Source organism: Entelurus aequoreus, linkage group LG09 (genome assembly GCF_033978785.1).
Source record: "Entelurus aequoreus isolate RoL-2023_Sb linkage group LG09, RoL_Eaeq_v1.1, whole genome shotgun sequence".
Taxonomy (NCBI): domain Eukaryota; kingdom Metazoa; phylum Chordata; class Actinopteri; order Syngnathiformes; family Syngnathidae; genus Entelurus; species Entelurus aequoreus.
This window is the reverse complement of record NC_084739.1, coordinates 54690394-54709891: the sequence shown is the minus strand read 5'-3', so window position 1 is coordinate 54709891 and position 19498 is coordinate 54690394. Positions and strand designations below refer to the sequence as shown.

General features: G+C 40.0%; 1 protein-coding gene across 1 annotated transcript in view; it reads right to left on the bottom strand.

Annotated features, from left to right (window-relative positions):
• The window catches only part of col13a1 (collagen, type XIII, alpha 1), a 125789-nt gene that overhangs the window by 1315 nt on the left and 104976 nt on the right, over nt 1-19498 (bottom strand). The window contains exons 36-37 of the mRNA XM_062058944.1: nt 15723-15758; nt 7371-7457 (exon numbers count right to left, since the gene is read on the bottom strand). Coding sequence (XP_061914928.1) covers nt 7371-7457; nt 15723-15758 — 123 coding nt within the window. The remainder of the gene's footprint in view (nt 1-7370; nt 7458-15722; nt 15759-19498) is intronic.

Sequence of the window (19498 nt, the reverse complement as noted above, 5' to 3'; positions counted from 1 at the left end):
TATGGTGTGTAGTGCAGCTATTCCTTGTCCTCCAGTGATAATGGTATTTGTAAAAAAAACTTACTTCAATGATTTAAAAGCATCTTTATTTGTACTGTTTTTGCCCGAAGCATAGTTTGAAAGTTTGATGTGGAGTTACTTTGGCAGCCAGTTCGCTGGCAGCCATGCTACAGTCCATTGAGGATGTGTTAGTTCGATTGTCCCTGTCAAATTTGCAGGACACAGCAAGAATGTGTCATCAAAATGCATTATCACGATATGACAATAGTATTAAATTGTATATATATATATATATATATATATATATATATATATATATATACGATCCCCTGACGATCAGGGAAACCTGCGAAACAGGCTTGTAGGGATGATATAGCCTCTGTGTTTTTTCCTGACCTAACGTATATATGCATGCATATATATATACATATATATATATATATATATATATATATATATAAATATATATATATATATATACATATATATATATATATATGTATATATATGCATGTTCTCTCTGTGACTATGAGGGTTCCCTCCGGGTACTTTGGCTTCCTCCCACCTCCAAAAACATGCACCTGGGGATAGGTTGATTGGCAACACTAAATTAGCCCTAGTGTGTTAATGTGAGTGTGAATGTTGTCTGTCTATCTGTGTTGGCCCTGCGATGAGGTGGCCACTTGTCCAGGGTTTACCCCGCCTACCGCCCAAATGCAGCTGAGATAGGCTCCAGCACCCCCCGCGACCCCGAAAGGGACAATCGGTAGCAAATGGATGGATGGATATATATATATATATATATATATATAGTTGTGCTCATAAGTTTACATACCCTGGGAAAATGTATGATTTCTGAGCAATTCTTAAAAGAGTACGGATGATAACACAAAAGCCTTTCTTCCACTCATGATTAATGGTTAGGGCGGGGGTCAGCGACCCGCGGCTCTCAAGCTGCATGCGGCTCTTTAGTGCCGCCCCAGTGGCTCCCTGGAGCATTTATAAAAAAGGATTGAAAATGGAAAAAGATGGGGGAAAAATATTTTTTTTGTTTTAATATGTTTTTTGTTTGAGGTTAAACATGACACAAACCTTCCCAGTTGTTAGAAAGCCCACTGTTTAATATGTATTTGTGTATGCTTCACTGATGAGAGTATTTGGTGAACATCGTTTTCCATCCATCCATCGTCCTACTAATTTCGACGGTTCTTGAACTCACCTTAGTGTGGACTGTGACACAACAGTTTGTTTACATGTAACATCTTCCACTCCATCTTTGTCTCATTTTGTCCACCAAAAGTTTCATGCTCTGCGTGAATGCACAAAGGTGCGCTTTGTTGATGTTACTGACTTGTTGGACTGCTAATCAGGCATATTTGGTCAGTGCATGACTGCTAGCTAATCAATGCTAACATGCTATTTAGGCTAGCTGTATGTACATATTGCATCATTATGCCTCATTTGTAGGTATATTTGAGCTCATTTAATATCCTTTACTTTTATCCTCTTTGTATATAATTTAGCTTTGCATGTCTAATGACACATTATCTGTATGCAATATTGGCTGCATTTCTGATAGTTGTGTGCCATGTTGTTCCAGACCACAGCAAACATTACATAGCTTGCCAAAGATTGTAATAAATATATTATTATTATATAAATATTATTATTGTTTCATTCATCATAGGCCTTGTTGATTACTCTCCAAATTATGGTTGTAACCAAAAAGTTTAATTTTGGTCTCATCACTCCAAATTACTTTGTTCCAGAAGTTTTGAGGCGTGTATCTGCGCTGTTGGGGTTAATGTAAGCTGGATACTTTGTGAAATTAGTGCAGAAATGGCTTTCTTCCAGCAACTCAACAATGCAGCCCATTTTTCTTCAAGTGCCTACTTGTGAAGTGAAGTGAAGTGAATTATATTTATATAGCGCTTTTTCTCTAGTGACGCAAAGCGCTATACATAGTGAAACCCAACATTTAAGTTACATTTACACCAGTGTGGGTGGCACTGGGAGCAGGTGGGTCAAGTGTCTTGCCCAAGGACACAACGGCAGTGACTAGGATGGCAGAAGCAGGGATCGAACCTGCAACCCTCAAGTTGGTGGCACGGCCACTCTACCAACCGAGCTATACCGCCCCACACTACTTATTGTGCATCTTCAAACAACCACACCACATTTTTTCTGAGAATCCTGTATTTCAGCTGAAGTTATTTGTGTATTTTTCTTTGCATCTTAAACACTTTTCCTGGCAGCCGTTGCTGAAATCTTCACTGGTCTACCTGACTGTGGTTTTCCCTCATTTTCTGCTTTTTATTCAACATTTCAACACTGCTGATTAGTATTCTCAATTCCTTTAATTTTTTTTCTACCCCTTTCCTATTTTATTCAGTTCAATTGCTTTTTCTCGCAGATCCTTTGACAACTATTTTGCTGTCCCTATGACTCAGAATCCAAAGACGTCTGTGCAGCACTGGATGTAAGATGCAATGGTCTGTCAGAAGTCCTAACTTCCTGACCTTTTACACAAACATTAATTACAAACAAACAGGTCACAGGTTAGGATGGGAACCTTGATTAGACATGCAAACCTGTTTGTGTCAACGTTTGTTCATGTTATCAGTTCAAAGTTACTATGTATCTTTTGTTCAGGGTCATTTGGGTACTTTCTTTTGTCATTTTGATTTTAAAAAGTAAACACAGTTGTTTGCCAATAAATAGCTTCACCCAACCATTGACCATGAGTGGAAGAAAGGCTTTTGTGTTATCATTCATATTCTCTGAAGAATGGGCAATAAGTCATCAACGTATTCCAGGGTATGTAAACTTATGAGCACAACTCTTTACATACGTGCATATAAGTCAATCAATCAAAGTTTAGTTATAGCCCTTAATCACAGATGTCTGAAAGTGCTGCACAAGCCACAACGACATCCTTGGCTCAGAACCCACATCAGGGCAAGAAAAAAACTCAACCCAATGGGAACAACGAGAAAACTTGGAAAGGACCGCAGATGTAGGGGACACCCACTGGGTGACCGGTGCAATGGATGCCGCATGGGTACGGTTCCTAGGACTGTTTGTATTGGACATTATATCACACATTTTACATGCACGCCCACATAATCCAACACTTTATTTTTTATCTGATATCGGACCGATATCAATGACGGATTGGGGCAACACTAATTATTAGTTGCACTTAGTAGCCTCGTATACCATCTCTACTGAACAATAGCGACACACTGCTCTCGTCTTATCCACTTGTCTTTGTCCGTTTATGTATTTCACCGGGAAGCTTAAATGCTTTGAAAACAAGTGACTTTTATGACGGTAGATGGTTTTTATTGTAGTGTATTTGTATAATGAGTAGACACATCATGCATAAACACTTCCTGTCCCTCGCTTAATGTGTAATGTTTGAGAATTTGGAACGCCTCCATACCAGACCGAAAATCGGATTATGAATGCACTGTACGGAATGTACTGTTACACCCCTACTTAGGTATAGTTATTGTTGTTTTTTTCAGAATGTTTGAATGCTAATTTTGCTTGTAGCTTGCAGCAAAGATCTACTTGAAAACACAGTAGTTACTACTCTCCACTGGATCAAACTCATGCTTAGTTTAACGAACCATTTTGCCACCCACTGTTACACGCATCGGTCCAATTTGATTTAGTTGGAATATTTATCTTTCTTTTTCTTTGCTTCAAAGAATGTCTGTGGATGTTTTTGTTCATCCATGTCATTGTATTCTCAGGGCATTCAATCCATCACAACTGGGCTGTTCAGTTTGCCTTAGAAGAAGTTTTGCATCTCATCAGAGTAGGTTTTATCAGTTCATTCTCATAGACTTAAATTGGTCAGATCTAGTCAAACCAGTCTAGTCTTCAAATAATACTCTAAATATTCCAAGGTTGTCACTTTGTTGTTAAAACAAATTGTTCTTTCCTCATCACCAATACAAAATTATTGGAAGTTATTGACTTTAGTATTTTTTCACATGCATTGGTAACTCAGTTTTCATACTCCCCTCTTTTCGTATGAATCGTTTTTTGACCATCATTTTTTCCAATATTTTGTTTCGGTTTTTAAATACCATTTATCGTTATTGTATGACCAACCATTGCACATAACACACTAGTCTTTCAACTCCGTATCATTTTACGAAATTCAGTACCAAAACAAAGAATCCCATGCGTTAGTGATTTAGCCTCTCTACTTTATTACCTCATACTAAATAAAGTAAAAGGTGGCGTCCCCACCTCACTCGCCGCTAATTGCCACAAAAGGTAAACAGGACCTTTTACCAATTTGACATTTATATATAGTCTATTTCACATTGTGGGCAGCACGGTGGAACAGGGGTTAGTGCATGTGCCTCACAATACAAAGGTCCTGAGTAGTCCTGAGTTCAATCCCAGGGATCTTTCTGTGTGGAGTTTGCATGTTCTCCCCGTGACTGCGTGGGTTCCCTCCGGGGTACTCCGGCTTCCTCCCACCTCCAAAGACATGCACCTGGGGATAGGTTGATTGGCAACACTAAATTGGCCCTAGTATGTGAGTGTGAATGTTGTCTGTCTATCTGTGTTGGCTCTGCGATGAGGTGGCGACTTTTCCAGGGTGTAGGCCGCCTTCCGCCCGAATGCAGCTGAGATAGGCTCCAGCACCCCCCACGACCCCGAAAGGGACAAGCGGTAGAAAATGGATGGATGGATGGATTTCACATTGTTTTCTGCACGTAAACTATAATTATTATCGATAAAAAGGGTTCATATTTTTGAGTTTCTAGAATGGATTAATTGGATTTACATAATTTGTTTGGTTTTAATTTCTCTCTGACCTTTTGGAACGGATTTCTAATAAAAACAGAGGTACCACTACACGTACAGTAGTCGTAATGCAAAAAGATGGAAGCAGAAAGAACGATAATGTAAAACAAACTCATTTAAAGTTAGGAAATACCTGTATAAAAACAAGGTATTGGGATGTTGAATGAATAGACAAGCAGATATTTTTGAGAATAGTGGATACATGTCCTGATTGTCTGAAAAGGTAAGAGACTGTGAAAAGTCTGCTAACCACACATTCAATTGACTTTCGTAATTTTTATTGTACATCCCAAATATTTCAGATCTGGTTGATAAAGCATGCACAAAGCTGCATCAGAAGGAAATCTAGCTCACTACAATTAAGGAACTGCAGTGCGCAAGTCAAGCAGCTCAGTTTCATCCAGGCAAGCTTTGGTTGTCCAAAAAGTCAAAACATACTTGAGTGAACACGTGAAAAAATGCTTTACTGTAGATCCTAGATCCCACTATGCTATGCACAACCCTTGGTAATGTTCCTTAGAATTGGTGCTCCATGCAAGAGAAGACAAAGTAAACATTGCTTATTGTGTGATAAAAATGCTTAAACATTCATGCTCAATAACTTTTTTTCATGCCATGTTAGCCACAAATAGTGTTTTGAAGATAGATAATGTATTATTTATGGGGCATTATTTATCTCCTCACCAAAAGACTTCATTCTCTCTGCATATGGTGAGTGAAGCAATTTAACCCATAAGAATACAGATCTATCTAAAATGACGCTTGATGTACGGCAGAGCAAGTTGAACATGTTAGTGTTGGTTTTTCCTCAATACTACTGGTAGGGATCCAACAATTTTAGTCTCTGATCCTGAATCAATTTGGAGTCCCAATCCGATACTTTGATTATATAAGTGATTTTTTTTGTTATAGCAAGTAACTAAAATAAATACAATAACACATTTTTTAGAAAACGTTTCTTATCAGATGTATCTGTGGTATTGCATTTAAACAAAATATAGAGTATTATGCACAGTAACTAAACAAAAGTACTGGCTCCCATTTAAATTATTTGGGTTTTGCCCTCAAAGCCTTCCTGTATCCAGAGACTTCTCCCTGACTTTGTAAACGATAACATAAAACACCAAAATACGATTTTGTAATAACAAGAACAAGAAAAAGAGAAATATTCTTTAAATTAATTTAGTCCATATTTTAAGTTTTGCACATGCCTGTATTGTGCACGGAATATATATTCAATGAAAATAATTAAAACAGTAACATTTGTCTATTAGCATTTTTTCTATAGTGACAAATGCGTCAAGTCAGTCATTTTCCCTAGCAATTTTAGGACCGCAATAGAGATATTTGGCTAGCTTGTTTTCTAGGAATTAATTGAATACATACAAGACGAACAGCTTAATTTTAATATATGACACACTATAGAGTATTGTAATCATTAATTTGATTTAAAATGAGTTTCAATGGCAAAAAATAAGCTTTTGTAAATGACCTAGCTTAATGTGAACTGCTATTTTGCTGATTTTCCGACAATGTTTTGTATGATTTAATTGAATAAATATAGTAAAAACAGTTTAACTGTAACATGCGAAACCTTAATAAAGCATTACATTTAATAAATGGATTAAAAATTAGCTTTAACTGCAGAAAATTTGCTTTTGTATATGAGCTACCTTAAAAGACAGGTGGCTATTTTGAGGAAGCAATATCCTGGGACATGACAACGACTACAAAATGTCATTTATGGACTTGATTAGTTGCCAGCATGGTTTCTTATGGTTTAAAATGGGCAAGTATAATTTTAATATAAATTCAGGATTAATTTGGATGAGGGCATGCTGGGAAAGGGAAGGAAAGAGCACCATACCACAGGGCAAGGGGCATCCAGCCCGTCCAGGCCCGGCAAGCCCGGTTCACCTTTCTCCCCCTTAAAGCCTCGGAAACCCTGTTTGTGAAATCATCCATTGAAAAACCAGCTTTGCACCCAAGTAAACCGTTTGGTCCGCCGTTGTTCACAGAGACGAGGACTCGCCCTTCTGTCCTTGGGTGACCGGGTGCAGGTTTACCTCAACATGCAGGCAACCTGGGACTGACAGGAACGTCACTGAGATGAGAGCATTTATGTTTAACAAATTATGGCAACCGTAAGCCCTTAAGAGAACAAAGAGTGAATGAGAAACACAAAGTCTTCAAAAGTGTTGAAGAACCATTTAGTGAAGGCTGGGAGCCCTTAAAGCCAAGTGAATTGTATGCTGATACTCAAAATCAGTGACTTATTCCAGTCAGTCCATTTCCTAGAGAGAAAAGAAAATGTTCCACGGGCTGATTTCTGGTTTGACCCGATTGCAGTTTAGCAGTATTCATGTTGAATAAACATACTTCGGGGTCAAAATATCCAATTTGGGATTTTTTGGAAAATTGACTTTGTGACCAGAGCAGCCTTGAAGTTGATTAGAGTCACGTAATAGCCGAGCCAAAAAGAAGATGTCTCCAGTGACACTTCGTTTGGGCTCGGAGTCACACATCAGATGACATACCAACGGACATGGGGCATCTAATCCAGGTGCTCCTTGGTCTCCCTTATCCCCTTTGGCCCCCCTGTTGCCTTTCTTGCCCCTCTCTCCCTGCAAACAACAGTGTATCAAAAATGACAACTTTGAGTCCTCCTTTGTGGTAAAATTTACTTTTCTGCTTTACGAACTCAAGTGTTATTGAGACAACACGAGCCATACGTCGCTCTCATTGACTAAGGGCCTTGTTAGCTAGAATAACAAATCTGTAGTGCAGAAGCAGAAGTTGGGGAGGAGAGGAAGAAACATTGAAGTCAGTGTTAGCGAATGTTTGAAAGAATGAACCTGCCGAAGATGTTCAAAGTTAGAGACATAAAACCTTAGCATTTTATTTGTTCGATTGCGCACTTGTTCATATCTGTGACTCACAATGTTGTCACATTGTGTGGATATTATTGTCTCTCCTGATTTATTAATCTAATTGCTAGTTTACTGTCTCTTAGCTGGTTCCTCTCTGCTATAGAGTGGTTTAAGTTAGACTTCTGTTAAAATGTACAAATGATGTAATCATTTTTGTTTCAATACTTCACATTCAGTAAGTCTTCTCATCTCCTACTGTGTTTTGATCCATATGTGTCAAAGCTATAGTAGTTCTGCATGATAGAACTGTCTGTATTACTTTATTTAACACACTTAAATGTGTTTAAATCATTTTAGATGCATCTAAGAATCAATCATTTGCCTTCATCTACTAATTATGGTAATTTTTTGCACTTCGCAAAAATGTCTGGTTGGTATTTTCAACCATCTGGCATTTTGGCACCTCACTCATGTATTTTTTACCCCCTGTGGCTTACTTTTATGTTCGTGCAGCTGGCCTAGACTCAGACTTTATTAATAAAACCATTGACTGCTCCCTCATCTCGATTTCCTTGTGCCGCTTTCTTAATTTGATTGCCTCCTTAATCCATCGTTTGAATTTGGTATTTTCTGTCCCAATTATTTTGGCGTTGCTCCAGTCCATGATGTGGTTATTTATTATACATCATGGACTGGGACAACGTCAAAATCATTGGAGGCAACTGAATTAAGGAAGCGGCCCAAGCAAACCATCAATCGGTATGAGGGAGCATTCATGCTCTCGCATAGCTGGGACTCCCTCCTCCAAAACATGTCAGGTAAACATTCCATATAATATACCGAAAATATTGACTACCGTAACTACAAGAACATTTTTTAAGTCTCTGAACAAAAAGACATAATGAACCTTTGTGAGCAACTATCTAATACGCTTCTGCTTTGGAAACTTTATGTGTAAGTAATATGCAACTATATATACTTGATACTTGTATATATTGACAAATGTGCTGTTTTAGACTGCAATAATGTTAAATTAAGGACACTTACTACGAAAGTCTAGCTTGTGTGCTATTGTGTACTTAGCTGTTGTGTAGCTGGTAGATCCTAGCAGCCTGTAGCCTACCATAATTTACCTTTTGTAAATGTCTTGACTAAAATACAAGAAAAGACCACCCTTGTGTGCTTATTGGAGGACATTTCGATGTTAACTGGCTGTCTAGCTTTGCACAAGTAAAAAGGCTACAGGACTGCTTGAATCGGAGATTATACATGCGAGTCGATATCATCCGATACTTGTTTTTTTATTGATTCGGACTTATATCAATATCGGATCGGAACAGCCCTATTCACAGGTGAGCTGGAGCAACTGCATTTTTCTAATTTAATTTTGTGATTATTGGCAATTCCAATAATTACAATTACAATTACAAGGTGGCGGTTATAAACCTATAGGAGAAGTGATCAGTTGTTAAACAGTATGTCCAGGTTTGTAAGCATGTTTAACTGTGAGTGTGCCCTAGCTATAACATAATGGTTGCTATGAAATGAAACATACTGAGAGGCTCTTAGTTTATTTTTGCCATATAAAAAGTAATTTTTGGCTCAACCAATAATATTAATAACTGAAGCTGCGAGTAGCTGATCAGCATTTAGGGGAACAGGGAAAGGGTCAGGGGTTCGGAGGGGCTTCATGAGCACTTGCATGGTGAATGTGCTGTTAAGTTGTAACAGGAATAGGAAGAAGGAAGTGTAAGAGGAGAAGGATTAACCTAGGACTTGGAATTAGGAATGCAGGAGGAGAAGCAGGAGGCCAAAGCTTGTGAGAGGGAGAGAGGGTAACCCCTGTGGTAAAACGAGCCAGGGGGCAAAGGTGGAGGGAAGGAAAAGGGGATAGGAAGACCTGCGGAAACAAAGGAAGATAGGACACAAGAGTAAAAACATCTACACTATGCCATTGCTTAATCAACACCTTCAACTTCGTCATACTTGTGATCAAACTTGACATGTTCTGAGATTTTTTTGATTCATTCACAAAGTGGAATGAACGTGACTCATTCATGCACACGCTACTATTCCATGGGAGTCAGTAGAAGGTGTTGAAGGAGCTTATGAAATGTGGGAGTGGAACAATTAAACATGTTAATGGGAGGGAAAGACAACCATTCTTTTAGAGGGAGGGGATCAAAGTCGGCTTTGATAAAATGCACAGTTTCATCTTAAATGTCCACTCATTCTTATTCGATCGCGACGACCCCAGCAGACCTGATTATGTCGACGCCTCTCACACTGACGTCGACATAATCAGGTCTGCTGTAAATTAATATCTCAACGCTACAGAATGTCCAGCTCTTATCCAAACCTGAATAGTATCAATGACCACGTTTCCATGCACGTAATATTCCTGTAATTACCTGAATATAGTAGATATTATGAAAACCTGTCATATTTTTCAAATGACACATTCTGAATCAAACAGATTTTCCAGTTGTTAAAACGTCCTTTGGGACCCCTGGGATATACCTGTATCAAGTCCAATAAAGTAAAGGAGAAATCTCCTGAGGATTGAGGAAACCCCTCATGAAACAGGCCTGTAGAGATGAAATAGTCTTGTGATTTTTTTCCACACATACATATTACGCTCTACCACGGTATCGAGCACTATTTTTTTTTTTTTTTTTTTGATAATCTAATTAAGACAGATGTAAGCACAAGTTAACACTTGCATGGCATTACTGCCTGACGCACCTCCGACAGTGCCATGTGGTGCTGGCTGCAGGGTCGTCAGCCGGGAGCCACCCTTCACGGATGTTTCGCTCCTTTAATCCCGGAACATCTCTGGGTGGCGGAGCAGCGACAGAGACGTCTCCCTGCCACCCCCTGCAGCCAGCTGGAGGATCCATAATGTACCCACATTCTAACCCCGGTGTTATTGCTGTTGTGTATATGGAATGAGTCCAAAGGGACTATGCATGGCAGGGATGTCCATCTCCCTGAGTCAAGCGTGGGCCTGACCGCATACCATAACATGGCAGCAGGGAAGCCTCCCTACTGCCCCTTGTCTACACGCCTTGCTTTCCCCACGCCTTGTCGTTTCTTCTGAGCCACAACCAGAAGCTCCTCTGTTCTGCCTCCTCTGCCAGGGCTTTGAGGGCCTTCTTTAGATTGGAGCCTTTGATCCCGAGGGACTTTAGGAGTCGCTGGGTGGACGCTCCAGTGTAGCCTCGACAGCCAACTTCTACTGGATAGGTGAAGGGCCTCCATCCTGCTTGTGCACACTCACTTGCCAGCTCTGAGTACTTGTCCCTCTTTCTTTCAAAGGCAGCCTCCATTCCCTCTTCCCATGGTACCGTTAATTCTACCATGATGACAGTTTTAGTAGAGGTGGACCACAGGACAATGTCTGGGCGTAGCGAGGTTGTTGTGATCTCTTGAGGGAACTTCAACTGACGATCTAGATCAGCCCTCATGTTCCATTCTCCGCCAGCTGACAGGAGAGACTGGATGCTCTTGCTGCTGCTCTGAGGCTGGCCACCTTGCTTGACAAACTTAATCAACCGCTGAGCTGTTCCCGGACTGGCCCCATTTGCTTCCACTCTGCGTGCCTCCAGGATTTCAGCTAGCCTTCGCAGGACGCGGTCGTTCCGCCATCCATACCGGCCCTGCGACAAAGCTACCTTGCAGCCAGAAAGAATGTGACGCAAGCTTGGGTTCTGGGAGTCACAGAGCTGGCAGGTCACCTCTGCCCCGTACCACACATGCAAGTTCCCGGGACTGGGGAGGGTATCGTACGTGGCCCTGATGAGGAAACTTAGCCTCGCCTGGGGCATCTTCCACATGTCTGCCCACGTAACAACTCTGTTGACAACAGCCTCCCAATTGGTCCATCTCCCTTGCTGCTGTTGGCCCACAGCCTTGATCATGTAGCTCTCCTCTTCCATCTTGACCACTTATGAGATCACCAGATCTTTTCTTTCCTTCCTTGAGGCTTTGGACCACATCTTGGATGCTGCTCCCCATCCAAAGCCGGCTCTGCCAGACTGTATCTGTCCTACCATCTCCTGGTGTTTCAGTCGGACGATGGCCTGGTCTACTGTCTGCGTCGCATTCCACTTACGCCCTGTACAGACTTGGGTCTTGGTGTTACGGACAGACGGATCAGGTGAGTCTCTGAGCTCGAACACAAGCCTCACCTTCTCCTGTTTGTAGCCCAAGCTGATGGTTTTCAGTGGCAGCTTCAGAATGGTTCTTCCAAACAGCGCCGTGTTGGAAAGACATCTGGGAAGGCCCAGCCACTCGCGAATGTAGTTGTTGGCTTTTGAGTCCATCTCGAGGACAGTTGTGGAGGTGATGTTGCACAACTTCAAGGGCCACATCAGGCGATGGTATAAGGTGAACTGGTAACACCAGACCTTGAATTTCCCTGGAATATAGCTTTGGTCAATTTTGTTCAGGCCATCCTTCAGCTGAGAAGTGGCAGAGGCAGCCATGTGCTTATCAGACATGTCAGCAGTGTAACGCCTTCTGAGGCTCCGCACAGGTTGGTCGACCACGCGTGGGATTAATTCACCATCCACTGAGAATGAGATGTTGTCATTCCTGGCTCCTTTCCGGATGGAGAGGCTGCGGGACTTGGCAGGTTTTATTTTCATCCGTGCCCATGCTAGGAGCTCCCCGAGTCTTTTCAGGAGTCTGGAGGTACATGCAGCCGTCTGGAGGAGGATGGTAACATCATCCATGTAGCCCCGCAGCGCCGGGAGTCGCTGGCCTGACTCAGATCTCACTCCTCGGGCCATCTGTCTTCCACCGATAAGGATGATCTCGGAGGCTGTTATGAACAGTATTGGAGAGATAGAGCAACCCATTGCTATTCCCTTCTCTAACTGGTGCCAACCAGTTGAGATCTCCTGAGTCGTGTAGCAGACTTTGAAGTTGTTAAAGTAGTTTACTACCAGGCTTTGGATGCATGATGGAATGTGGAAGAAGTTGAGTGCAAAGCTGATGAGTTGATGTGGAACCGATCCATAGGCATTGGCCAGATCCAACCAAACCACATGCAGGCCCGCTTTGTTGTGCTTGGCTGACTGGATTTGCTCCCAGATCATGGCCGAGTGCTCCACGCAGCCAGGGAAGCCTGGAACGCCTGCCTTCTGACAACTGGTGTCGATGTAATTGTTTGCCAGAAGGTAGTTGGTCATCCGCTTCGCCACCACGGTGAAGAAAAGCTTCCCTTCCACATTCAGTAGGGCAATGCCTCTGAACTGGTCGATATTACAAGAGTTACTCTCTTTTGGGATAAAAGTTGTTATTGCTCTGCTCCACGATGATGGTATGGACTGGGTTTTCCAGGCAACGCCCATCAGCATCCACAACAGCTTCAGGAGTCCAGGACAGTTTTTGAAAACCTTGTAAGGTACCCCGTTCGGTCCGGGTGCTGAAGCGGTTCTTGCACGCTCAACCACTTGCTTAACCTCAGCCCATCTCGGGGGGGGGGTGGTGTCAAACTGCGAGGAAGGCTCAGGTGGGCGAGGTACGTGCCCCGGTGATCCGAGGGGGAGATCCTTTTGGCTATCACTGAGCTGGACTTTGATGTGTTCCTCCAACTCCTGCTCACTGGTCTGGAGTGTCCCGTTCTTCTTTTCCTCTAGCAGGCTTCGAGCATACTTGAAGGGGTCCCGGAAGAAGCTTGCCCTTGCTTTCTCCCTGCGGCTTCTGCGTTTCCTGATTCTTTCAGCTCTCCTCAGTTGTGCGAGTCTTACTTTGATCTGGTCCCACAGGTTCTACAGGCCGACTTTCTCCTGGTCATTGGCTTTCCTCCACTGCTTGCGTAAGAGGCGGCGTTCCTTTACGAGCTGGAGGATTTCCCTCTCCCGTCTCCCGCTCTGTTTGGGAACGATCTTCCTCTGTGGCATCAATCCAAAACGCTCTTTCCCTTCTTCGTAGATGATGTCTCCCATAATGTTTAGATTGGAAGTTACGCTGCCTCTTAGCGCACTTTGGAGGGTGGTGCATAAGTTAAAATTGAAGCTGCTCCAGGAGTCTTTGTCGTTGGCTTTTGGCCACTTCACTTTGGCTTTCCGGATAAGCTTCTCTGATGTTCCTCTTGTGGGTTCTCTACTTGGTGTTTCACTGTGCTGTGGGCTGTGCTGTTGTTGCTGCACATCCTGCAGGGAAGGCTGGTCCTCCTCTCTCTCACCAGTTGCAATGGTGGGATCAATAGCACTGTGGTGCTCAACCTGGCTAAGATTCCTCCTTGTCTGATCTGCTTCTGCAGTGCAAGCTTGCATCTGGTTGCGGCCACCGCCGCATTTTGCCTTTCCCTGGTGTATTCGCAGGCCCCGGTAGGTTGTTTCCTTGGCCCACCCACAGCCACATTCTCTGAGAATCCTCTGCTCGTTCGTCATTACCGTGCCAGTCATTTCCGTGTAATCCGTCCTGATTGGTCCATCTTTCATCCCGCCTCTCGGTGGACCGCCGGGCTGTTTCTTCCTTATATTGCTTGTAGTTAGGTTAGGGAGTCCATGGAGCTTGCTTCACAGACATGTGGAAAAGGGTAACTAGCCCCTCCACCCCTGGTGCAGTCTTTCCTGCTGCCAGTCAGTCTTCCCTGGCAGCCCACCAGTCTTTTCCTGGATGCCAACTGCTCTGTTCACAGTAGTCACTGGAAAGCCAGTTAAGATAGATGTAAGCACAAGTTAACACTTGCATGGCATTACTGCCTGACGCACCTCCGACAGTGCCATGTGGTGCTGGCTGCAGGGTCGTCAGCCGGGAGCCACCCTTCACGGATGTTTCGCTCCTTTATATATATATATATATATATATATACATACATAAATACATACATCTATATATATATACATCCATATATTATGTAGTATATATATATATATATATATATATATATATATATATATATATATATATATATATATATATATATATATATATATATATATATATATAAAAAAGCATCTATATATACATATATATCCATATATTATGTAGTATATATATATATGTGTCTGTATACATATATATGTATATATAAACATCTATATATACATCCATATATTATGTAGTGTATATATATATATATATATATATATATATATATATATATATATATATAAACATATTTGTATATAAATATATATGTATACTACATATTATATGGATTTATATGTATATATAAATGTATGTATATACATATGTATACATATATACGTATATATATACACATACATCTACATACATATGTTATGTAGTATATAAAGATATATATACATACAAATATATACCTACGTACATACACATACCTATATATATATATAAAAACATATTTGCATATAAATATATATGTATACTACATATTATATGGATGTATATGTATATATAAATGTATGTATATACATATGTATACATATATACGTATATATATACACATACATCTACATACATATATTATGTAGTATATAAAGATATATATACATACAAATATATACCTACGTACATACACATACCTATATATATATATATATATATATATATATATATATATATATATATATATATATATATATATATATATATATATATAGGTATGTGTACTTATATACTGTACTTGGATAGTCTCACTTGTTGTCCATTAATGCCGATTACTACGCAAATAGGAATATTCTTATTGCAAAAGCATCATGTCTTAAAGATAATATCAACCTTAACTGGAATATTGAGTGCATGAAAATGTAGTCATAGAATAAATGTTTATATAATCAAATATCATCAATTGTTCAGATACTTGCTTCTGGAATGACATCTTGAAGTTTATTATTCATAATCACTTCAAATATTCAAGGCAAACTGTGTGACAAATGGGTTTTCCTAATGCATTATAAAAGAGAGCATCAAGAGCATTACACTTGAAGCTAATTGTGAGCCTTTGAAATTATAACCTTTCTCAGTCATATATTCATAGCAAGCAAAAATGTTTTCTTTCTTTTTTTTTTACTGTAATCTTACCCGGTTGCCTTTGAGTCCTTGTGGTCCTGTTAATCCCTAAAAAAAGAAATACAAGCACTCAATAAGCAGACTCAAATATTAAGATATTTCCAAGTGCAAACAACCGCAGCAACATAAAACAGGAATGTTGCAGTCACAAACTAAAACCACTAAAAACACTTCTAATATCTGATACAGTATTCACATGATTTTTTTTTTAAAAGGTCTAATGTAGTATAACTATTATTTTTTAACCCATTAAACCCATACCTATTTGTGCTTAAAGGGGAACCACACTTTTTTAAAATGTATTTTACGTATCATTCACAATCCCAATGTAAGACAATAGCACATACGTTTTTCTTTTTTTATGCATTCTAAATTGTAAATACATTTTAGCAAAAGTCAGCTAACATAGGAGATAATGTGAGTCACTCTATTCTGCCTATACAGCGCTCTAAAAAACATCCAAACCCCTCCGTCAACGTTTTACATACACACAGCAAGTATTTATGTAATGTAGTAACAGGCACATTTATAATAACATGTAATATTTACGTATTTTCTTCATTTTAAGCATACGGCGGCATATTAATTTCACACACGTAACACAGGGTTCGTTTTTCCCTTCAACAACTACAAACCTACTACTAACGGCATACTTCGTGAGAGACTACAAAGACAACTTAGGGACAAATTTTGATCCAGAACCTTCTATTTTCTAGCTTGAATATAAGGAGGATGAGATGACAATTTCAACTTCAAATTTAAATGGCAGAGATTGTGAATTTCCTAACCAAAACCTCATTGTGGATCCCACAGACTTTGATCTTTAAAGCAAGCAGTATATGTCATTTAATTACTAGGATTCTACTGACTTCATGTCAGGCTCACGTGCCACGCATTAAATATGCGCGGTGGTCAAGCTAGCTCTGTTCTCAATCAGTACTAGGCGGCATTTAGCTTTTCTGGAAGAAAAAAATGCCCAATGCTTGTGTTGTTTTCGGCTGTACGAATAGTTCACGTCGCGAAAAGGATAAACGTTCCTAAAGAGTTTCTCAAGAGGTAATCAAGAAGGCCGAAAGACTGCAAGACTTTATGAAACAACGAGAAAAGCACACTCCGGTCCAAGGGACCAGAGTCGAAAAAATGCATCTGTTTGCATTGATCACTTTGTTAAAGGTTTGCTTGATATACCTTTAACATTTAGTGTTTCCCAATTAGATATTATCTTGATATTATTTGTATTTCTTTAAGAGGAACTGCACTTATTTTGGAATATTGCCTATCGTTCACAATCATTATGAAAGGCATGACAACGGATAGTTTTTTTTTTTTTTTAATGCATCTAAGTATTAAATAGACGTAAATAAAAGTCTGCTTACAGCGGAGCCAATGGGAGCTCCACTATTCCGGTTATAAAATCCAATAAATAACCATTCAAAAAGTGCCAACAATACTCAATTTACATTTCATGATTTGAATATTACCCAAGTATTGGTGATATTGTTATAATAAGCGCTAACGCAGACAAACTATTTATAGCGGCGACGTGATCACCTCCGTTTGTTCCTATGTTTACATCATTGAGTGGTCTGCTGTTTTCTCGCTTCCCTGCTCCCTGTAAATTTATTGTAGATCATAAATCATGCCTCTCACCTGGAAAGTAGATGGGTGAGAACTGAGAACATAATCCGACACTTTGACAGCCTTTAGGTTTTGGAACTGGCGAGGACATGAAAAGCACTTGTTCCCCTGCACCCTCAGAGGGTTATGAGACATTTTTCATCTAAGTGGGAATATATGAACATTCTTGCAGTCGGCATCCTAATGACAACAGACGTTGCACAGTAAATTATGTTTTACTATGTTTGTTGGGTCTCATAAAGTCTGCAGTGAGTAATGATCAGTGATGAAGAAAAGAAAAAGCCAACGTCGTGATGCTTTTTTTTTTTTAATTAATGCGCCGCGTATGCTTAAAATGATCAAAATACGGAAATATTAAATGTTATTATAAATGTGCCTGTCACTACATTACATATATACTTACATCATGTATATAAAACCCTAATGGAGGTGTTTTGATGTTTTTTAGGGGCTCTATAGGCAGAATTAAACGACTCCCATAGGCTCCATTGTAAGCAGAGTTTTGATAGAATTTATTTAATATTTAGAATGCTTTTTTTTTTTTCTAAATCCATCCGTCGTCATGTCTTACATAACAATTGTGAACTATAGGCAAAATTCCAAAAACAGTGCAGTTCCTCTTGCTACGAGTGTTTCGAAAAGTGTGTCCAAATACGTTTGTAAAAGAAAGCAAAGGTGAGCAAAACCTAAAATAGTTAAGCTTTTACCAAAGGCAACAATCATAAAAGAAGCTTTCAGCACATACACAATGTTAACATCTATAGTTGTATTTTGATAAAGATGGGGAAAAACACTCGTAAACGGCGTGTGCAACAACAACAAACATCAGTAGACGCGAAATTAAATCATGAAACCTTACCCGAGCAAAAACGATGCATATTTATCCGGGAGAGTCTTGATACCAATTTCCTTGCCCCAGCCACACAAAAATAAGTTGCGTGCTTTTCCAAGTTGTCATCTATTTTGTCGTGTACAATGGCGTCTGGAGCACAATAGTTTGATATGTCTGGGAACTCGACAGGCGTATAATCCTTGATATCACATCGACCAATATTTTTTTATTAAGGTATAGGGATGTATTGCCATTGCATAGTTAGATTTTTTGTTCATATCTGCTTTTTGCAGGACGATTTAAGCCTCTTTTGTACTCCGATAGTTTGCAGAGACGAAACACGGCAGGTAAATTACCGTATTTCCTTGAATTGCCGCCGGGAATATAGTATGCGCATGCCTAGAATTACTGCCGGGTCAAACTCGTTTCGCAAAATAATTAGCGCATGCTTAGCATTACCGCCGGCTCAGGATTAACGCCGTTTCGCAAAATATTATTTTTATTAGCGCATGTCTAGAATTTCCGCCGGGTCAAACTCGTTTCGCAAAATAATTAGCATATGCCTAAAGTTTCTGCCGGGTCAAACTCGTCACGTCACGAGTGACACTTCACCTGTCATCATTTTCAAAATGGAGGAGGCTGATTTCAACAATTTAAAATCGCATAAAGGGAAGAAGATAAAGAGCTATTCAGTAGGATTTAAGGTCCAAACTATTGAATGTGCTAAAAAGAACAGTAAGCAGCTATGTTTTATTAATATACCGTATCTGCGTGTGTCAAATATGAGTCATTAAATGACTCCCGCCTCCTGGTGATAGAGGGCGCTAGTGATCCATCTTGCGACTGCTCGGCTGCAGAAGAAGTGACAACAAGCAGCAACAGCTTTAGCAGCGATCGTTTATTTTTTCCTCTCGCTTGCACTTTTAACATGGAGGATTACATATCTAAAATAAAACAGTTTTCTAAACTGGACTTTCAATCAAAGCAGGAGGTAATAATTAAAGGAATATCTCCATCGAGACAGAGAGACTTTTAAAACTGAAGAAAGATAAGGAAGACTTCTATAAACAAGTTATCGATGCTTTTGTTCAAAAGGAGCTGCGCATGGACTTCATTTATAAGTAAAGGTAAGACCATAATAACGTTTTTTTTATTAAATGTGCTTTTCATGATGGTATCCTTACATCACACTCAAAGCGCAGGCCTAAATTTACCGCATGCCTTTGGTAAGTGCCGGAGTGAGAAGAGGGGTTTTAAAATAATTAGCGCATGCTTGCCTATATCACATGCCTTTGGTTAGCGCCGGAGTGAGAAGAGG